Source organism: Sinohyriopsis cumingii, chromosome 1, assembly GCF_028554795.1.
Source record: "Sinohyriopsis cumingii isolate HCF-2022 chromosome 1, ASM2855479v2, whole genome shotgun sequence".
NCBI lineage: Eukaryota > Metazoa > Mollusca > Bivalvia > Unionida > Unionidae > Sinohyriopsis > Sinohyriopsis cumingii.
The window spans coordinates 38,584,913-38,606,894 of NC_142961.1; the positions used below are offsets into that span (position 1 = coordinate 38,584,913).

General features: G+C 33.9%; 2 protein-coding genes across 3 annotated transcripts in view; both read left to right on the forward strand.

The window, feature by feature from the left end:
* Positions 1-7,287, forward strand: part of LOC149806738 (putative thiopurine S-methyltransferase) — a 37,118-nt gene extending 29,831 nt beyond the window's left edge. Inside the window, exon 8 of the mRNA XM_089956921.1 lies at positions 6,775-7,287. Coding sequence (XP_089813047.1) covers positions 6,775-6,989 — 215 coding nt within the window. The 3' untranslated portion in view covers positions 6,990-7,287. The remainder of the gene's footprint in view (positions 1-6,774) is intronic.
* Positions 7,288-21,382: 14,095 nt separating this feature from the next.
* The window catches only part of LOC149806739 (putative thiopurine S-methyltransferase), a 43,250-nt gene continuing 42,650 nt past the window's right edge, over positions 21,383-21,982 (forward strand). Inside the window, exon 1 of one of the 2 annotated variants that reach the window (XM_089957030.1) lies at positions 21,383-21,512. The gene's annotated coding sequence lies outside the window, so the exon portion shown is untranslated. The remainder of the gene's footprint in view (positions 21,513-21,982) is intronic. The other variant, XM_089957035.1, reaches the window with a different exon arrangement.

A 21,982-nucleotide genomic window follows, 5' to 3' on the forward strand; every position in this document is an offset into this window, starting at 1 on the left:
CTAGTAGGCCCAGTCTCAGTTGCAAAGCGGCTACCAGACCTAGTTGACATCAGCACAAACTCTGGACGAACACCCTGTGCAGCTTTCACAGGATTCACCCAAAACATTTACGTGGTAAGAAGGTCTCATAATTTAATCTTTCCAGACATAATCTATGTCACCTCCATTTGTGCTGCTCACAATTAGGAGAGCAGGTTAACCTTTACGTGGGGAATTTCCTCTCAGAAGTTACCTGGAGTATAGGTTGGATGCGCCACATTCCCTATTTACCTAATCTCCTAACATTAATGTGATGGGGAACATATTCAAAGGAGAAAGCAAGTGTTTTTAGTAAATTATGTTAGAATACTTACCCAATCACATTGCTTTAATACCCTCCCTACCTCCCTGCAAGGAGAGCATCCTTTTACATAATATTCTGTGCAGCTTTAGACTAGTGCTACTCATAATTGGCAAGGACTAAGGTAATAGGCACGAGTTATTCCCTTTGTCAATATTTTGTGGACAGAAAGATGATTTTTGTCTTTGGGAGGGCTGGATTGAGGAGGTAGTAGGGCTTATAATCCTAACATTATTGCGATCAGGTAACTATTCTTGAAGAAATATAATTCATCCAAATTTATTTGCTTTTACTGACTGTCATATTGATAATTAAATGCTGTTTTTTATTACATCAAGTATTCATGTAAAATGTTTACATTGACTGAAGAATCTTTTACTGGAATAAAACCTGTATCAATCATGTAAACCATTTTACTGTGATAATACCTATCATGTTGCCAATGTCTTGTACTGTTGTGTCTGGAATACCAGACAGATTTTTCAGTTCAATAGGTACAGAAATTTGGTGAATAAATAACCACCAACATTATCCATAATAATACTAACAACACCACCACCAACAACAAGTAATAGACCAAAATCTTGAGTTAGCAATCATTCATGCATCTGTTCATGTTATTAGGATTAAAATAAAATGTATATTCAACTTGTACCTTAGACTTAAACAGTTACACATATCAGACTGAAATCACATAAATTAGGTCCCCCCAAACAAAACGTTGTGGAAAAAATTTTCTACAAAGATATTTTATTTTTGCCAGACAGATTTTGTTTACTGAGTTGATTTTTTTGCTGGGCAAGTAAAATTTGTTTTAACCTGTCATTTGAAATTTGTTTATTTTTCCAGCTCTTTAATGATGTCTTGTAATAATAAGAAGTTTGATGTTTAATATGTGGTTGTATTAATTATACATATCACTTGTATTAATTTTACATGTCACTTGTATTAATTATACATATCTATTGTATTAAATATAAATGTAACAGCCAATCAATTTTAGTTTATTTAACATCAATTATACAACAAGTTGCTTTTGCTTCAGTGTTGGCAAACTGTGTGTCTTTGAGAAAACCAGAGAAAACTACAAACTCTTCTACTTATGTAGGAATTAGAGATTAAAATGATTGACTGCAAATGTTTACTGCACATTCTCTACAGCAAACCCCAAAATTTTAAAGATAAAACATGATTATTCACATGATGTATAGGCATGCTGAATAGTAACCAGAGATGCTCCTAGGGTGCGTGATTCACACAAAATTTGTACGAATTTGTGCACTTGGAAAGTGGTGATGTGTGAGAACTCCTGCAAATTGATTTCAAGTCGCACATATGAAAATGTACTCTGTGCAGTATGCAAACTTTATTTAACCATTCACTCTTAAAGTACTTGTAGAAATGGTAAAAATATTTAAGCGCTTGTTGCAACATTTTTTGTGTGCAACTGTTTACACATCTGGTTTGTTCGGTTTGACATGAATGGCTGTTAACCCTTTAGCTACAACTACCACATCTAAGCGTCACCTGAAAATAGCTCCTGAACCCATATATGCAGTGTCGATAAGCCTAGTTTACTACCCCAGTGTCGCTTATGTGCATATAGTTCAGCTGTACTTGAAACCCCAGTGTCGCATCTATGTGGACATGACTGCTATGTTAATTAACATTGGTTGAAAGTACATTAGTTTATATATTTTTGATTATCATAACCAATGAGAGGACTGTTTACTCAACATTTTGATACAAGTGTGAAAGCTGTGAGGTCAAATTTAGACACACTATCGGGGATTTTCTGCACTTTACGAAACACGTGTAGTTGAGATAAACAAAGCTGGATTCTGATTCAGATATGAGCAACATTAAAAGGTTCAATGCAAGCGATATCAAAGAGTTTAATGGATCATTCTTAGAAAATGGATTGGATATTGATATTAGTCCCATTTCATCACCAAATGCAAGTAATTTTTAATTGGATGACAAGGCGGACATAGTCCCACTTGCATACTGGAGTTATGACCTCGCCGTGTTCGAGATCAATGATTTTGATTCTCTTGTCGGTTCATCAATCAAGCTTGGACTAAGCAATGAAAATGATTTTTTTCTCAAGTTTTTTCCTGAATGTCTGATGGAAAAGCTTGTGAAAGAACAAATGATTATGTCAAGAAAATGGGTGACCAAAAGCAAGACCTGAGGCTGAAATGTTACGAAATCAGCATCATGGAGACGTGGGCATATTTTATAATATACATCATCATTTATGCGTGGATAATGACTGTTTTGAGAGGCACATCTCTCAACTTTGTAATATAAAATGGAAATATATAAATAACAGACACTATACAGGGTAATCTGTTTGTTTATTTCACTGAAATCCAGCAAAAACTAATGAAATAATGAATATAAATGTAACCATGTTTTCATTGTCAGTTTCTGTCGTCAGCCTTGGTGATGCTCTAGTATTCAGCCTAGGAACCAGCCTCAGTAGTCTCAGTAACTGATATCATAGCACAACAGCTGTAGTAGCTAAAGGGTTAATCTAAATTTGATTGGCATATTGGGCCTCGTAACAAGCATTGTGTCAAAGTTTAAACCTTGCATAAAGGAAGTTATACAAATGCATGTTCGTTTTACAAGCTATCAGTAAGACCAAAAATGGTCGATTTCATCTATACACGATGCTTTAGTTGAACAAATACTTGCTGATCAATGTAATGAAGGCAATTTATCTTTAAAGTCAGGAAGTGTATCATATTACAGGAGCTGGGAAAGTGTTAAAGGAGATGCCAGTGAGTGATTTTGAACCAAAAATTGGCATTAAATTTGAATCTGATGTACATGCTAAATGGACCAAAACGGATGGCATGATGGTCAACCACTCATTTCAGTGGTATTTCAAGATTATATGTAGAAAAGGCAAACGAAAATGGAAATTAAAATATAAACAATTTAAAAGTAGAGTCTACTTTTCGTTTCTTTTCTAGTCTGAATTTAGCCCTGCAGAATCATGTGGTGCAAAACCTTATAGTTCTTACAGAAATGTTACAATAAATCTGATAAATAAGAATCTAGAAATGAAATTAAAAAGTAAAGATATTTATTTTATCAAAATGCCTGCTTCAACAAGTAGACTATGGCATTAATGGACTTAAAATCCTAATGCAGCAATACGGAATAGTAAATCTAGCTTATTAGTCAGTGCAGTAGAGTGCTAATTCAGTGCAGTAGAGTGCTAATTCATGACAGTAAGTTAGACTCTTACAGAGCTTATGTTAGTGAAACATCTTATTTTGGAGCATAATTATCCAAAAGACAATTCCTGTGAGCTGTGAATGGGTGTTCTCAGTACAGAACAATATTCATATACAGATATGAAATCAATGAAGCTGAGAAATAATGAACAGATTTAATGCTTATATAATTAGAGGTAAGATCGTTCAAAGATTTTGTTTTCAATATGGGTCATACAGTGGATGAGGAAGAAAGAGATGGATACTGAAGTGTTATGTATTTCTGTTTCATCCTCCACCTCAGTTTTGTTCTACTCCTTCCTTATTTGGGGGAGGGGGAAGTGGGGGGAATCCCCCCTTATAATTAAATCCTGGGAGTTTCTCTGTGTAACTACTTGTAATGCTTAAGTAACACCATTACCTTATGGTTTATTAGACTGGTGATAGTGATATCAATTCTTTAATCATTTTAAATGCTTTACTTTACTTTATGGTTCACTAGATTTGATGAAAATGACATAAAATGTTTTTAAACCAGTCAGTCTAAATGCTTTACTTTACACCATAAATTCTTTCGATATAAAAGGTTATTGTTTTGTTGGGGCTGCCAATATGAACATAGAACACCATTAATTTTACTATCCTGTACGAAATTTTCCACATGGATATGGAATCCATACGTACTTTTACAGAAATATCCATATGGACATTTTTATTCTGTAGCTGAACCACAGTAATGGATTTCAGTGTATCCATATGGAAATGTTATGGATTCCTTATGTATTCTGCATGGAAAATCCCATGAAATATGATAATTAGTCCATGAGATCTGTAGGTTGTCTATATGGAATAAAATTAAAATTCAGTATGGAATTTGGCAATAATCAATTTGGAATTTCTGATTAATCAATAGTTCATATGGAACTTGTAAATATGGATTTTGGTAATAGTCCATCCCATATGAAATTTTCCAGGCGTACTTAAAGCGGATTTCAGATGTGTTTTTTTTTAAAGCGCTTTCTGCCTAAACCATAACAAATCTGCTTCAGATTTCTATTAAACTGCCTAATGATTCTTAGACATTATTTGGAATCAATAATAAATATTCACAATAATTTTTTTTAATGAATTATTTTGACAGACATTATCAAATAAGACTTAAGTTTTTCTTGTCCTCATTTTCTTTCATGTCAAATAAGACTTAGCTTTTCATGGTCCTCATTTTCTTTCATTGCATACAAAACCTAATCCATGATGGCATCACTTAAGTCTTTTTCATTTTACTGAACAGTTTGGTGAGATTTCACAAATATTTCAACCAAAACTTTCATTGAAAATGTGATGAGATCTCACTAAAATTTCACTGAAAAAAATGTGACTAAAACTTTTGTGAAACTTCACTAAAATTTTGATCATTATATAGTATTTTACAGAAGTTTCAGTAGTTTTTCATACATTTTAGAAATTAATAATAGATATGACTTAAACAGGACTTTATTAACCAAGGTGATTTTTAAGTGTGCATGAAAACAAATATACAGATGTTGTAATTATATGACATCCAAGGTAAGAGATATGGGAGTTAATAATAATAATAATAATAATAATGACTTTATTTAGAGAAGGTAATTCAATTAGTTACAGAAGTAATCCACCTTGAGGCCTTCTAGCCATTATGTACACCATATACAACACGATGTGAAGAATCTGGCTTGACACTAAATAATTGATTTTACAAATCAAAGTATCAAGCCTGGAACATATGACAGACATCTGTGAACACATAAACATATATAAAATATAAAATATTAATCTGCATTGAAAAAGTCAACTGTGAAAATAATGCAGAATTACAGAAAAGCATCCATTTGAGACGTTGATTATAAAAAGAAGAAATGTGAGAGCCTACCTTATGTCACTTGTACTGCAGATTTGATATTTGATTAATGTACAAACTATGATGCTGTTGTGGTCTCTTGATTTAGTCCTTGTTCCATAAGCAGCCGTGACAAACGTTTATCATGATATAATTACTCTTATTTTACACTGAATTCCAACATACCTAGAATATTTTGATAATATACACAATAATGCCTCATGATATTCAAAGATGATTATACGTGTGGGCCAAGAACATTCCGCAAAGATATGACTATCTTTGATAGACACAGGTATTATCTTTGACAGACATGGGTATTTGGCAACAATTCCCACCAGTGATCTATATGTTGTCCCTCCTTAAATTGATTCTGGAAGTTAATCAGTTTTGAGTTATTACTTCGAAATCATCCTGACTGAAATTCCTTGTCCTATTTAGCATGTTAGCCGCTACTGTAAAGCTCTTTATGGCACAAAAAGCAAACAGAGACAGAAAAATGCTCTAAAAACAGACTGGGACATAATTTGTGGGTACTCAGATGGAACTATTAATTGTGATTTGTTTCTATATGTGCTGAATGACAAACTATAAGGCCCACCCCACCAACCCCACTACATATATGAACTTATATGTATACTCACTTATAAGTCAAGTCCAGTTGCAAACTGCACAAATCCAAATCTGTGGTCACTTAATGTGCTGGCAGATCTAGGTCTGTGCAGTTGGGAATAACCAGTAAACAATCAGTGGCAGATCAGGTCTGTGTTGTTTGTAGCTGGTTGCAACTTACAGTCGAGTATATACAGCAAATTTGACAGTGGCATATCCAGGAATTTAAGTATTGGCAAAAATAGATTTTTTCACACAGCTACTAAAAATTATATTGACAAAGAAAATTAATTCACATTTTACAGAGAGCTGCATTTTTACATTATGCTTTATAACAGTTTTGATATTAAGATTTTAAATTTTTCTTCACATTGTGTTTCATTTTATTCTAAATGTTATAATTTGGATTATGCCTAAAAGAAGGGTGACTGTCTTGATTCCAATGAAAATTGCTGGATTAATTCTTGTCAGACCATATATATTTTAACAACGGCACCCTTAACCTTTTTCTGAGAAGCTGCATAGAAATAGTATGTGTAATGAGGCAAGATTGCAGAGAAGACTACACATCAGTGAGTATTCAAATTAAATGATTAATATTTTTTGTGATGTTTTTATGTTATACTGTTACTGAAAATTGCACTACAAGAATATGGATAAATAAATAAATCAGTTTAAATTTTTTATTCCTAAAATTTTCTTTGATAATTTTACAGGGGAGTTTTGCAATGTGAGCCTCTTGGATACTACAGATACAATAGAGGAAAGACGAGAAAAATACAAGGCCAAGATGGCAGAGTTAGAAGCAGCAAGGCATGAAAGTGGGCTTTCTGATGATGCACCTCTTGAAACACCTAAGACTCCATTTTTTGAACTTGTCAAGTCTGACTATGTCAATGCCTTATTCTTCTTTTTGACATTGAAATTGTAGGAGAAATGGACATATTTGGTACCAAAGCACTAAACACCAAACTAAATGGAAATATGAATACACTGTTTATATCTCGTAAAGAAAGAAGTACAGATTTTTTCTTTAAATTGGAACCAATAATGTATTAAAGAAAATGCCTTTACACGGCCTCGTAAGAAATAACATTAGTAAATGAATCAAATTTGGTTTATTGATTATTAGGCCATTTTTTAGGCATGACATGTAAATGCATAAGTTGTTGAAAAGTTATAAAAATTTATAATAAAGTATGATATTGAATTAGTCAAATTAAAAGTTACTGGCTAGTTACTTTTTTGTTACACATTAATCTGTGATTGTCCACTTAAGACCTCTTTGTACGTAAGTTTTTACATGAGCATCTTATACAAGGAGATGATCTTTGGATGTACCGTTGCAATGGTTATCAGCTAAATATATGCCGTTCTAATATAACATCTCTCAAAATCACATTCAGTACATTAGTCTGGACCATAGGCACATGGGGGGGGGGAGGCCACCTGGAAAAATGTCCAATATTTGCCTACAAAGTCATTATATGCAATACATAAACCTCATAATTTCACCGAGATATTATTCAAGAATATAAAATATTAAGTTAAATGCTAAAAAAATGATGTTGGCTTAACTTTGTATTAGCATATTTTTGGCCATTGCTGATGTTTATTATGCAATAAACTAAATGTCTGTAATGCTAGTATTGAAATCAAGCTTCTAATTTGCCACGAAGATGTTACACAGAGTTTTTCATTCTGACACTTCTATCAACGAATCCGTGAAGTAACTCATCTTCTTTTTGTATATCTGTAGTTTATGTACGTGTTAGAGGATATATGATACAAAATTATTTCTTCTTTGATCTCTCACTGATGTACATGCCTGATGTAAAGATTGCTCTATTGCCTGGTTTTTACACAAAAAGTTTGGCTAATTATGTAGTTTCTGAGTAATCTGATTTTATTTGCCGCAAAAAAAAATGTTATTTCTTTACACTCGATAAAAACGCTTCTTTAAAGTCTTTTCAAGACCAAACTGTCAAAACTGTTATAAATCTATTGATTAGATGTGATTGACAAGATGGTTGCAAAATTAGTATAATGCCTTGTGATGTCCTTAGATCTTTGTTATCATACTTGATTGGGTAGCATTTACAAATGAGATGTAATGGATTCTTGGGCAAATGAATATGGCTGCTCACTTGTATCCAGATTGTACAGATTTGACAGTTGTGTCTGACTTTAAGATGTATCATCAGGAATACCACATGAATGGAAACCAAAAAGAGTTTTCTTTCTTTTCACTGTCATCTCCAAACTCTCATACTGATTGCAGGTTTAGTTTTCCACTGGACAACAGTACTAGAATGAGGCAACCATAGGTCATCCATTCATCCTGGAGGATAATATAGATTTGTTTGAGTATCTTTTCGTGAGGTTTAGAAAAGGATCAAATAATCTTGACTGATCTTTAATCGTGTCTGCAGCTTTGCACAGCTGGTGATATCCAACAGGTGCTTCATGTATTTTACCTAAATTTGATACCTCAACAGTGCTTAAACCAACCTCTTTGAGGAATGTTTTTGCAAATTCAGTTTTTACTGCAAATTTAAATCTAATATTGTCCAAGTTCACAATGATTTGTATGGGAAACAAAGGATGAGATTGCATAGTCACCTATATTTTTCCCTTCGAAAAAAGATTTAATTGTAAAAATTATTATATGTTTTCCAATCTCTATAAGAGTTGGCATATATGTAGATTACTCTCTCCATCTCACTAATTCTCCTTCATTTAAGCAAAATGTCCCACACGTCATAAACAATTATACCAAAGGTGACTGAAGAATCTGCCAGTATTTTCCACTGCTCAGTGGTAGATATTATCAGATGCTTTATATTTAATGCTTTTGTTCAACCGCTGATGGGCAATGTGTGATTTATCTAGCCCTGATTTACCCGTTATTGTCAGTCTCCTGTGTTGCCACAGTATTTCACTTGCATCTCTGTATCCTCGAGTTTCAACAAAGGTTTTCTCAGCATGTTGTTGGAATATCTTATGGCTTGAATCTGAAAAGGGTAGAACTAATTTTGCACATGAGCAACATGTGTCAGATCTTCAAAATTACAAATGTATGGCAGGAAATTTTAAAAAATCAAAGAGAAATAAAGAGGAAGATATATAACTACAAACAACATTTGCTTCAGAATCAGAATGTGTATAGCAGCAGTGTTTTAAAGTTACATATTTAATGTGTCATTCTAGGAGTGTGATGGCTGAATTGTTAAGACTATGGGTCAAGGACTGGGGAGATTAGTATGTATATCTCAGTCAAAATGTAGAGAAAGAAATGTTTAGAAATAATTATGATTACTGCTGTGCTGAGAACCAACTATTTTGTAAGTGTCAGCATGTTCACAATCATCAAAATTATGAGGTGACAAATTCACAAAGTCTTCGAGTCCTTAATAAACTCAGCATTCCAATAAAACCGTTTAATGCACATCTTAGAATAACCACGGTAATTATTGCTTTGCTTTAATGACACTTCCTGAGTTTTCATCTATCTTCACAAAACGTGGCAAATTTTTTTATACAAAGGAAGTGGCTGTAATTTTAATTACCACGAATACCTGATTCACCACTTTCAGGGCAAATTTACAATTAATAGTCAATAATATTTTCAGGATAAGTATATAAATGTAGATCGGTGTCAGAAAAGTTAGAAACACAGTTAGTGTCGAGCAGAATAGAAATACACTACATTTATGAAAGGAATGGAAAAAGTATTAAATAATCAAGTCATACCAGCAGTCAGACTGGAATTAATTAACTGTCAACTACATTTATTGCAAACGTTCAAGGTAAATTTGCAGTACCTTTATGAAATGGCCAAAAACTCTCAAGCACCTAAGATTATACCTCCATGAATTTTTTTTGCACTGCCTAATTGTGCGACTATTCATGATCATTGAGTCACTAATAATTACTCTTTTTGTCTTGTGAACAAGTATTATGAGAGTTTGTCATTTTACAAACTCTACCGACAAAATATGATACATGAGGAACTCGAGAAATAACGATAAAAACCAAATTCATGCTTCTATGTTACTTTTTACATTTTGGACAATACATGTACATGGAACTGGAACATGATGACAGAGCTAAAAATGACAGAAAGAAAAACGATTTTACAATTATGATATCAGTATTCATAGGTATCACAGTTTTCAGATAGACTGACTTAAATACTGTACTCATAGAATGGCCATCTTACTACTAGCAGAAGATATAATGATGACTGTTAAGGACTTTATATGCACCATTTTACCTCTTACACATGTAATTGTAGTCTCTTTCCCAATCTTCTGTATGCAAATTACAGATATAGGGTTTTATTTAAGATGGCTTCTTTCCAAATAAAAGTATTCATAAGTTTTAGAATCACATCATTTTTCTGTATTAGTTATTTTTATATAATTTAATTGAATCTTACAATTTAAGGAGCAGGACTGAATGGATCCTTTCCCCCCCCCCCAAAGTATCAAAGCCTGCTGGTTATGCTTGTCATAATGTTCTTTATGGTTCGATGTTTACAGCACGAGGGACAGCAAGACTGAGGAGACAGAAATGAAGAATGAAACTTCATGGTTAGCATCTGTACTGTTTAGAATTATGGAAGCAAAACAAACATACAGGCATCTTATAGTGACTTCAGTAAAGATTGTATATTGAAATAAAACAATTAAAAAGGTATAAAAATGCAAATCAAAGTTACTTCTATAATGGCATAGCTTCTCTATGAACACTTCATCATACATTCTTTAACATTACTTTACATCCTTGATGAAACTAAAGTGCTTGAAATTTTGGGCTCCTGCCACCACAAAAGAGACACATCCAGCACTCTCTGTGTAGCCAAAAATGTTTAGTTGAACCAGAAAATTTAAAAACAAGGTTTACACACAATAAAGGTTTGGAACAAGGTCCATGTGAATCATACACCTAAAGTCTCTCTAACATTTTGAAGAAAAAAAGGTTGAATTAGCAATACACCACTCCCTCGATAACTCGCGCACATCAGGGTCCAGAAACATCGACCACACTATAAGTGAGGTGCAAGTTATCGAGGGACCTATAAAATAAGCCCAAAACCAATAAAGTGATCGACGACATAAAGGAAAAATAAGGGGGGGGGGAGGCAGATTATAGTGTTGCACACTCATGTTATAATCGTGCTGAGATTAATTGTGAATAAATATCTCTTCATAACTGTGTACTTTATTTATTATTTCCTCATAGGGCAACATTAATTTCAGGATAAATTACAGTATATTGAGGCGATCATCGAAAACATTATTCCATGTGGTTTCCGTTCACTTAACATGTGTACCACTTCACACATTGTGTACTACGTCACTAATTTTTATGTTGAATTGGATACATTCTAGTTTTATTGTTTGATCCAAATTAGACGTTTTTTTTTTACAAAAAGATCAACTCTTTTCAAGAAACAGTGTCGATCGAACGATAGATAGATAGATTTGAATGCGATAGAAGTAAAATGGAAAACAAAAAAAACAAGAGTTAACCAGTACTAACATATTTAATTGGTCTATGAATTTAAAACAACGTAAATTAGAACAATTTAATACTTGCCGTTCATGTCACGCTTGACAAATATCAATTCCCTTTTCGAAAAAAATCAGTTAATTTTTCTCTGTGTGTGTTACTCCTTGGTTTCTCTGCCGCCGAGCAAAATCCCTCAGATTTCTCAACTGCATGAGCTTTATGTAGTCAACATTTTGGGTCTCCAGCCACCTTATGGCAATATCAAAATATTTGATTGCTTCCTGTGCATCACTTTCAACACTTGTGGTACTCCTGTTAGAATCGTCTTCTGCTGCAAATTTGTTCATTATAGAATTAATTATTGTTTCATCTGACATGTATTCGGCTGTGGGGCAATCATTGTCAGCACAAATCCACTCCTCCATATCATCAAGAGAAACGCCCATCTCGGGACCATTGGTTTGGTCTGTGCGAATTTCTCCCAAACAGCCTCGGCATTAATGACATCAGTTTCACTGAAGCCTTCGAAGTCACTATCATCGTCGCTGTCTGTTACTGTTTTGCTTTACGTCAAAGGCAGCTTCAAGACCCTTAATCCAGCACCCCAGGTCTCTTGTAATCGATTTTTTAATGCAACAAACACTTCCCCAAGTTGTTGATGAAAACAAAGCCGGCATGTACATGTAATTAGGTTCTCACAGAAGTACTCACGGGTTTCGATGTGATGGTCGATTGACTCTTTTCATGTTTTCAATGAACAGAATATGTTGTGATTATAATGTTTACACTGAAACGGAATTAAAGGATTAGAAGGTGACTTTCACACAGGAAGACGTTTAATTGGTGTTTACTTCATTCTCTGTTGCCACCTGTTAGCATTTACCATAAGTTTTCATTGATCGCTATTTCACCAGACTGTTTATTTACAGTATAATGACAACTATTGATCATAAAAACTTAATAATATATGATATCTTGAAACAGAGGTCTCACTAGGATTTTAAAACTGGGTCTTTCTGGCTCTGAATTCAATCACTAAATATCAGTACATTTTCTCACTCGGCCGCCAGTCAAAGCCTTTGAACTAGTCGCCAAGCTATTGCATCATGCTCTTTTTTTTATGTACTCTTGTAAAATGGTAACATGTGTGTACATCAAAGAGTCTTTCAGTCACTGAATTCTGTCATTGTAAATATCAGCACAGTTAACTGATTAACACATTTTCCCACAAAGCAGGTGGCTGAAACAGGACCGGCAAATCATTGAATCTTCCCGCGCACCTATTACATGCGTACGGAGGACTCCCACCACAGTGATTTTCTGCGTCCCAGATAAAAAAAATTGGCGTCCAAATACGCGTAATTAAGCGTTTTCGAGATCTCTGAAATTAATTCTTATTTAGAACTTGCAAATTTCAAAACATGGATTATATTTTTACGGGCATTAATCACCATTTTCGATGAGAAAACGAGCAATGTATCAAGGTTTAATTTATCAATTCTTATCGTAATTTTTTCATGTTCAGCATATTTTAAAGATATTTTAAATACATTTTCTCTGGAAAAAATCGGGAGCCAAGATGGACACTGCGTTATAAGCGGGATCGCGAGTTATCCGGGCGCGAGTTATCGAGGGAGCGGTGTATTTTGCTTTGTTCCAAGCCAAACATTGAAATATCTAGAAGGTCACCATAGCAAACAGAGATATTGCAATGCTATGCCAGAAATCACTGAACTGAGCGTGGTACAACTCTTTATTTTATTGCAAACATTTCATTCTGACAGTATCCAGAGATGGACTTGTGTCAAAGAAGAGTCTGACGGAGATAGGTGTTTATTTGTTGTATCTTATTGTTGCTGGAATTTAAGGGACTGATCACTGCCAAACTAGTTCGTGATTATATATTCTGTCTGTGTCACTGATGAGTTGGCATGCTATGTATATTTGGTAGTTGTAGCATGATGTCAAACCCAAAGATTTCAGCAACTAAAACTTGTCAGATAAGAAACAGAATTGCTTTAGACAGGCCTCAGTAACTCGAGCTTAACAGTAATCTAATCTTCAAGAGATACAGAGTGTGTGGTATACTTTACCATAACAAGTATAATTGCCATATATATATATATATATATATATATATATATATATATATATATATATATATATATATATATATATATATATATATATATATATATATATATATATATATATATATCTCACTACAATATGAGAGAGAGAGAGAGAGAGAGAGAGAGAACGTTATAGAGCAAACATTCACATGGTAAAACAATGATGAACAAACAATTTGATTAATTTATTGCTTTAATTATTGCCAAACAAAGCTGTGTTATTCCCAGAAGATACATTACTGTTGTGACATCTGGGGGCTAAATATAAGTCAAAGACAAGGTCAAATTCAACAAGAATTCAATTTTCCAAACTATAAATTTATTCACTAAAGTATAAAATCAAAGTGAAAAAAATAAAAAAAAACAACTTAGTATGAATTCCTAGAATAGTATTGCTAAATTGTACTATAAACTATCCCAAGGTATTCTGAATGAAGGTTCTAATGTGTTTTTGTGCTAAGGTGCTAGCACCAATGAAGAATCACAGTTCTAAATCAAAAAGTTTCTACTTCAAATTAATCTTGCAAAAGTAGAATGTCACTTAAGTCCTTGAAAGTTTCACATATTCCAATATAATTATTTAGGCATTCATGTCCTTGAATAATTTCACATAATCCAACAGGTACTGACTGTTTAAATAAAACGTTTTCCACATTAACAATTATAAATAAATCACAACTTTTTTTCTCTCTCTCTCTAGCTCTCTCTCTCTCTCTCTCTCTCTCTCTTACAGAGCTGTCATAAACTGTAGAATAAAACGTGGTGCTTGTGTTATATTATATAGTCACTATATACACACCAAATCAACAAAGTCTCAATTACTCAAAATATTCTCAAACAATAAATAAATCATATTACTTCGGAATAACTCAACAGTCATGGTCTGACCTTCACAATTATTGAGCCAATAAACAATTATGGTGTGTAATACCTCAACAGGACAAATGCACTCATCATGTTTTCGTGAAATCCGTTCAAACTAATGAGTATCATACATGACCGAAATAGTTGTTGACTTGACCCAGGTAATTGGTCTTGATTTATGAATGAGAATCTACACATATTGTACAATGTCAGAAAACCCAAATGTCTTAAGCAAAACTATATTATAATTTAATAGATGATAGAAATATCTATAACACTGTATTGAAAACAATGTCATCCCATGGGCAACAACAGTAAACAATGTTCTATCACAATAGAAAATTAATGTGAAAGCATCTTGAAGTCTACCGCGGTAACTGCCATTCACTTCTAGAATTACACATTTAGGCGTCATTTTACCATATTAAATGCAGTCATGCATGGCTGTGTATTGGGCCCAACCTTCTCCAGTATGATGATCTCAAACTTACTGATGACTTTCATTACTATGATACTGGAATCGACATTATGAACTAAACTGCGAAGACTACAGACGAAGATGAAGTTACAGGAAATGACTGTTCTAGATCTTGTATTTGCTGACAATTGTTCCCTGAATGTCAGGTCTGAGTCTGACATGCAACACTGTATGGACCACTTCTCTTCAGCTTGTTACTGTTTCAGTCTCACAATCAATATGAAGAAGACAGATGATTTACATCCTGCATCAGGAAAACGTTATCTTGTAGATCCTACCTTTCCAGTAAATCGCCAAAAGTGGCAGAAGAGCAACTACCAAAGATCTTTTACAGCGAGTAGAAGAAGGGAAAGCGATTTCAGAGCGGTCAGATTCCCTTAAATCATCCCCGAAACACTTCAACATTGACCATGAGTATTGGGAAGATCGCACATAGGATCACTCCACCAGGTGGAGTCTCATCCATACTGAAGCTACAGATTTTAAGTGGAAGAAAATTGCAGAGGCAGTGCTGAAGTGCGAGCAGTGAAATTCACAGAACAGCAGGAAGTCTTCTAGTGCTCAAGCAATCCCAAACGGCATCTCCTATCAAGTGTGCCACTAACAGTTCAGAGCACTAATTGACTCGGCCATCTTACAAACTTGAAGGACGAACAGTATAAAGTCTTGCTCTATTTTTATGAGGGGGAAAAGTTGACACAAGGTTAAATGTGATTTTCTTTCAATATGATTGAACACAACCTTAATCTCACGAGTTTCCATTTTCAATCTGACTGAAAAATAAAAAAAAAAACAAAGTAAAATTTTTGAAATTTTTTAAAACAGTGCCCATTTAGTGTCTCACTCCTAATTTTAGCTGCTGACGTTATATTGAGTCAACCCAATATAGTGCGCAGACACTTATAAAGCCATGTCGGACTGAAGAAGAATCAATCTTTTTAAAGAAATGTATTGTCAGTTTTATCTGAGAGCATGCATTTTGCCTTGAAACTTCTGCTTCCTACATTTCCATCGATCACATCTCCCTCCCCACCATGCATGCACAACAAGCGGAAAAGGGACACAATATCATTTATGAAAACAGATTTGTGTCGTATACACTGCTAATTTTACTTCGTGAGAGATGGGTACACTATGCTTTAAGTAGCATATTTTTGTCTTGCTAATAAGCAAAAGACAGTCCAGTATTGTCAGACACATATTCTATTTTCATCGTATTATGGCTGCTGTGCAGCTTTGTAATTTACAGAAAACATATTGGGCAGATATGACAGTTACTTTAAAAGGATATTTCTTTACATTATTTGAGTAACATCCTCGCAAAATGACAATCTCTAAATAACTTCCCTTACTCTGGCAGTAAGTATAGCTGTACTGAGCAACACGAAAATGGAACCAGACCTGTTTAGCTGTCATATCAGTTTCAATTAAACTAAACATTCCTTTATTTTTGACAGATAACATATTTTTCATTTTCAGATGGTAAGATTAAGATCAGTTGTGTGCCAAGCCGAATATTTGTTTAAAGCATGTTAGTGTTATTATGTGCGCCCACCTTTTTCCCCCCAAAATGCATTTAAGAGTGAGGTTTGCATTTATCGAGCCGTCATCGGGAATGACATGAAATTTACAGTCTCAAAGCCATGTGCAAATAATGAAAGAACTTAACTCTGGATTCCATGTGTTCTCAGCTATGAAATTTTGCTGTTGTGCTGCAGCTGCGTACCCACTGAAAAGAATTCCAATGTCAAATTATTTGGAATTGATTTTTCATGCAGTATTTCACTGTATGGATGTGCATAATAGTCCAACAAAGAAATGCTTAAAGCAGCCCTAAAATCATCTGGATGCCAAAACTCGAATCTAATCAAGAGGACACTCCAGTCTAGCGCCTTGTATCTCATGTACAGATACAAAAGTAACAAAAATGTGCACATATTTAACAAAATGATTTCACTACACAAACATAACATTATTGGTTCAAACATAACACATTTATATTGTGTAATATACATGCAAGTACATCGTGCAAGGTACAATTATCCGACTAAGATTTCTTGCGGCTTGGAACCAATGGCTTATGCGGATCAAATTATGGAATTTTTTTTTTATTCCAGAATAGTATTATTCAGTAAACTGGAACAATGACAACAGAAGTGCATAAATTATACTGGCAGTGATCAAACATGTTTTGCAATTTGATAGGCAGATGATAATATTATTGGAATTAAATTAGTTAAGGACGTACTGATCAAACAAAGTATTAAACAAATGGTGATAATATGATGAGACGGTTAGCTTCATTGATCAAACAGTCATTTCTTTAACTATGTTAAGACACCTTCGTTTTTGTTCTCAAAATCTTTCAACAGAGATAACACGACCAATTTTGCAGCATTATTTTTGTCTTGATTGTAATTAGTGCTAAGTCCACAAGACTTGAAGCATACACATGTTTGAAGTTGTATTGAATAGAATCATAAATCTGACAGGAAGCCAGTTTCAGTTTTAGTACATAAGTGTTATGTTAGCACTATTAGTATATTGCATAATATGCAGTAGTCAAATTCTAAACAAATCTAACACAAGCATGAAAATAGTACCATCATATATATATATATATATATATATATATATATATATATATATATATATATATATATGAAAACATGCTACTACAAGGGTCATTTTCACAACTTTTGTCAGTGTTAACAAATGTATTATTTCTCAATAAAATAAGTATAGATTACTGCATTTGTATGGGAAAATATGAATGAGATTTTCTATAAAAAATACTGCACGACCTTGCGAAGTGTAGTATTTTTCAGAAGATAAAAAGAGTTCCTTATTTTTTCATACATAGGCAGTAACCTTTTTTATTATATGCTCATATTGTTTAACTACCTAAGGCTTAATAATAAAAGACATTACAATAAACAATGTAATTGAATTTATGATTTATTCCTAAATAAATTCGCAACCATAGATTCATCAATATACAATAACGGTAGTGATGTGCCAATAGCTCTGCCCAGCGATCTTTTAGTCACACGCTCTAATTCAGTTTCAAAAATAATTTTCATTTTGGTCTACTTAAAATTAAAATTTAGAGTCGTATTGTGAATGAATGCGCATGGATTTTGTTTCTTTGTTAATCCAACTAAATTCTGCGTTTTTGATTATGAGGGACTGGCTTAATGAGTCAATTCAGAGCAGTAAGAATGGATTTCAACTGGAAATGTAGGCTACTCAAATTTCCATTACAGCTTCTGTGTATCTGATTTTGCAGACATGTCTGTCGGAATAGAATAACTAAGAAAATACAATTTTAGAAAATTCGAGATGAATAAATATATATTTTGCCATTCTTATTACTCTCTAAAAAGTAAAGTGACGTGTTTATACCTCGACACTTGCATGCTTCCCCAGGTTTGCTATGACCTGTATGGGTCCATCGTTAGCCTAAATCCGAATCATCAGCAAAGTTAACGCGGAAAATTGCAAAGCAGCTGGTGTGTGACAATCCATTCAGTCAGCGGAAATAAGAATGCTTCGTGGTCTTGGCTTTTTGGCTCTACCAAAACCTTCAATTGGATTTCCCCCCACGAATTCAGTACTTTCACTTATCAAATGGTACGTATCTGATAGATATGCGATAGCCCTTGCCCATGGTATGCTTTTCTATGCTATCTTTTTGCATAGCCCTTGCCCATGGTATGCTTTTCTATGCTATCTTTTTGCATAGCCCTTGCCCATGGTATGCTTTTCTATGCTATCTTTTTGCATAGCCCTTGTCCATGGTATACTTTTCTATGCTATCTTTTTGCATAGCCCTTGCCCATGGTATGCTTTTCTATGCTATCTTTTTGCATAGCCCTTGTCCATGGTATGCTTTTCTATGCTATCTTTTTGCATAGCCCTTGTCCATGGTATGCTTTTCTATGCTATCTTTTTGCATACCCCAGTGACCACTCGTCATAGTCTTAACCATTTTTTTGAGAATATTATCCTAAACAACTGTTTCGATCAGAACGATATTTTCAATTACTGCAACTCTCACATTTGTTGTTGACATTGCGAATATGGCGTTAATTCATTTGCTTGTTTGAAAGTTTCGTTTCTTACTCAGTGAACTCGTCCACCTCATTAACTTTATCATCTATACTTTCAAATGGACAAAGCAGCTGCTTTATTTCATTCACAAATTTAATCAACCAAAACCTAAAGCACCTATTAGACGAGTGTACATATTTGTTTACAAAGTAGTTCCTATTACACTATACTATCTTTAGGCACACGTGTTGTGCATGTGCATGTCCTAAGATGGTGTTCAGTATCGTAAAATACTGCACAATTCTGACATTGTTAACGGAGACAAAAATGAGCATATAATATTTATAAGTTATCTTTTTGCAAATGCAGTGGTTAAGACTATGACAAGTGCTCTCTGGGGTCTACAAAATATATCATGGAAAAGCCCATTGAGGCCAAGTGCTATTGCATATCTATCTGAGACGTACCATTTTACAAGTCTGTCAAACTAGATTATAAGACTATAAATACTGTGACTCTAAATTTCAATTTTAAGTAGACCAAGCTAAGTGATGTCGAGCATGCTATTAAGTTCAAATTTCGCTGGGCGGAGTTATATGCGCATTAATATTGTTTTTGTGTATTGATGAATCTGAGCTTGTGTATTTATTTTGGAATACAGCATAAATTCAATTTGTTTCTTGTAGTATTGTTTTATATAATTAAGCCTTAGGCAGAATAAGAAAATGAGTATATAATAAAAAGTTACTTCATTTGTATGGGAAAATATGAACTCGTTTTGTCGGATGGATACTTCACTCCAACAGGTCATGCAGTATCCATCCGAAAACAAAACTCATTCATATTTTCCCACAGACCACTATTTGTTCCACTGTCAAAAAAATAAAAAAAATAAAACCGGAGACCTACTTGTCGGTTTAATTTTCCCATACAAATGCAGCGACCTATAAATATTTCAAATTTGCTCAAACGTGAATGAGCTGCTTTAAAATAATTCACTATTAAATTGGCAATGCAGGCTAAATAGCCTTGCATTATTTCATTTGATCTTTGTCCAGATGAATTCCATTATCTTGCTAAAATTGGGGTTTAGTTTCTTTAAAAGAAGTTTTGAACTGTTCAACGTTCTTGGGGAAAAAATAACATTTAAAACAACTGTCAATTAAATCTATTACGCAACTTAGTAATATTTTACATGGTTCGAATCAGCCTAAGCCCACAACAGGTACATATTTACGTAAATAAATTACCAGTGTTTCTTCGCTCATAAAATTAGCAGGATTAGTCCTACAATGTAAGACATAGCACATGTTGTCACCCCCCAGAACAAAAATACAGGGTGATGTGTCTTATGTTGTAGGACTAGACCCACTTCGTGACCTTCTTCCTATTTACAATGTATCCTTTAGAATCATACAAATAAATACATTGTATAAAATATGGAAATGTATACCTTAAAAAATTCTGCATCGTAATCCAAGTTCCACGTTTTGCAAGTTGTTTCACCCGTACAAAATCGTCTGCTACCCAACATATCAACTTGCCGCTGGAATGAGATTCTCAAGAAATTCCCCGGTGTATAGTCTGTTTCTAACTTCTTTATTAATTTTTCCCCATAAACAAGACGTTGTAAACACATTACATCCCATTCATTGTTGTTTCTCTTCCACATAATAGCTTCTTTTTATTTTATAAAACGTTGAACTTTACTTAAATTTTTTTTATAAGATTTAGTTTGCTTAATATCTCTTGCCGTTGAATTTTGTAAACCTAGCTATAAACCTGACCTAATTACTCGACTGAACAGCTGACAGAAACAGTCCAAAGTAATGTATTTCATTTTTATAGCCCGATGGATAAACATTACATCTTTTCAAAGCTGTGCGCAGAATAGGCAGACATATCGTGAGTTATGAAAACACGGGGTCAGTATCCCGTGTGTCCAAAATTAATATTATTTTGAACAGAATATTTTGGTGACTATTGCCTCTTTTCAAATAGTAAGCATTGCAGTATTTGATTTTCATCAATTGGTCGAATTCAGTATTGCGTTTTGCTTCTATATTGGAGACGAAAACCTTAGGTGCGCAGAAATGCCAGACACCATTGTGTGTTAAAATTTTAGGTATATATTACCGAACGGAATCAATCAACGAATGGACGGTACCCGACTTTCATCGGCAAACCAGTATCACGAGCACTGGTTGAGTAAAACCTACAAGTAGATTTTTTTCCCCCGGACCTATGGTCCGCTACTAGTAATGTCATGGGGGAGAAAATGATAGTCTGGTGGAAACAGGTCAGGGAACCAGACTAGGATAAAATACGCGAAGACCTACTTGTTGGCCTGCTGTTGCGTGACCCAGCAGCTGACTTCGAAGAGGTTTTCACTGTCAGAGCAGTTTTGTTGGTAACTCGCTTTTTGGGTTTATGATTTTAATAATTGGTTATGTATGACAGGTCAATTGTAAGCAACGATACAAGCCCCTGTGATCTGAAGATCATTTTATCACTGTCATGTAAACACCAATCATTACGCATGTGACTCGAATTAATATAGATTTAGGGACCAGCCATTTAATTTTTTTCTGGGCCGGATTTTTGTTAATTTTTTTTTTATATAGAAGTTTTAAATATTTTGCCCCATAGAGACTTATTACAAATTCTTTTGATCTGATTTTGAGAGAAAACAATAAAACAAAAAAAAAAAGAACTATCGCCACATGTTATATTGAGGATTAAGCCTGTGAGTTTTGCAGAAGAAAGGTCAAAGGTTAAGGTTACTATAACTGAAAGAATAAAGATGATATGTGCCAAGATAAAATTAAGTTCTCTGCAACATACTGTCACCAAAGTTGGTGGATGATTTGCATGTTGACT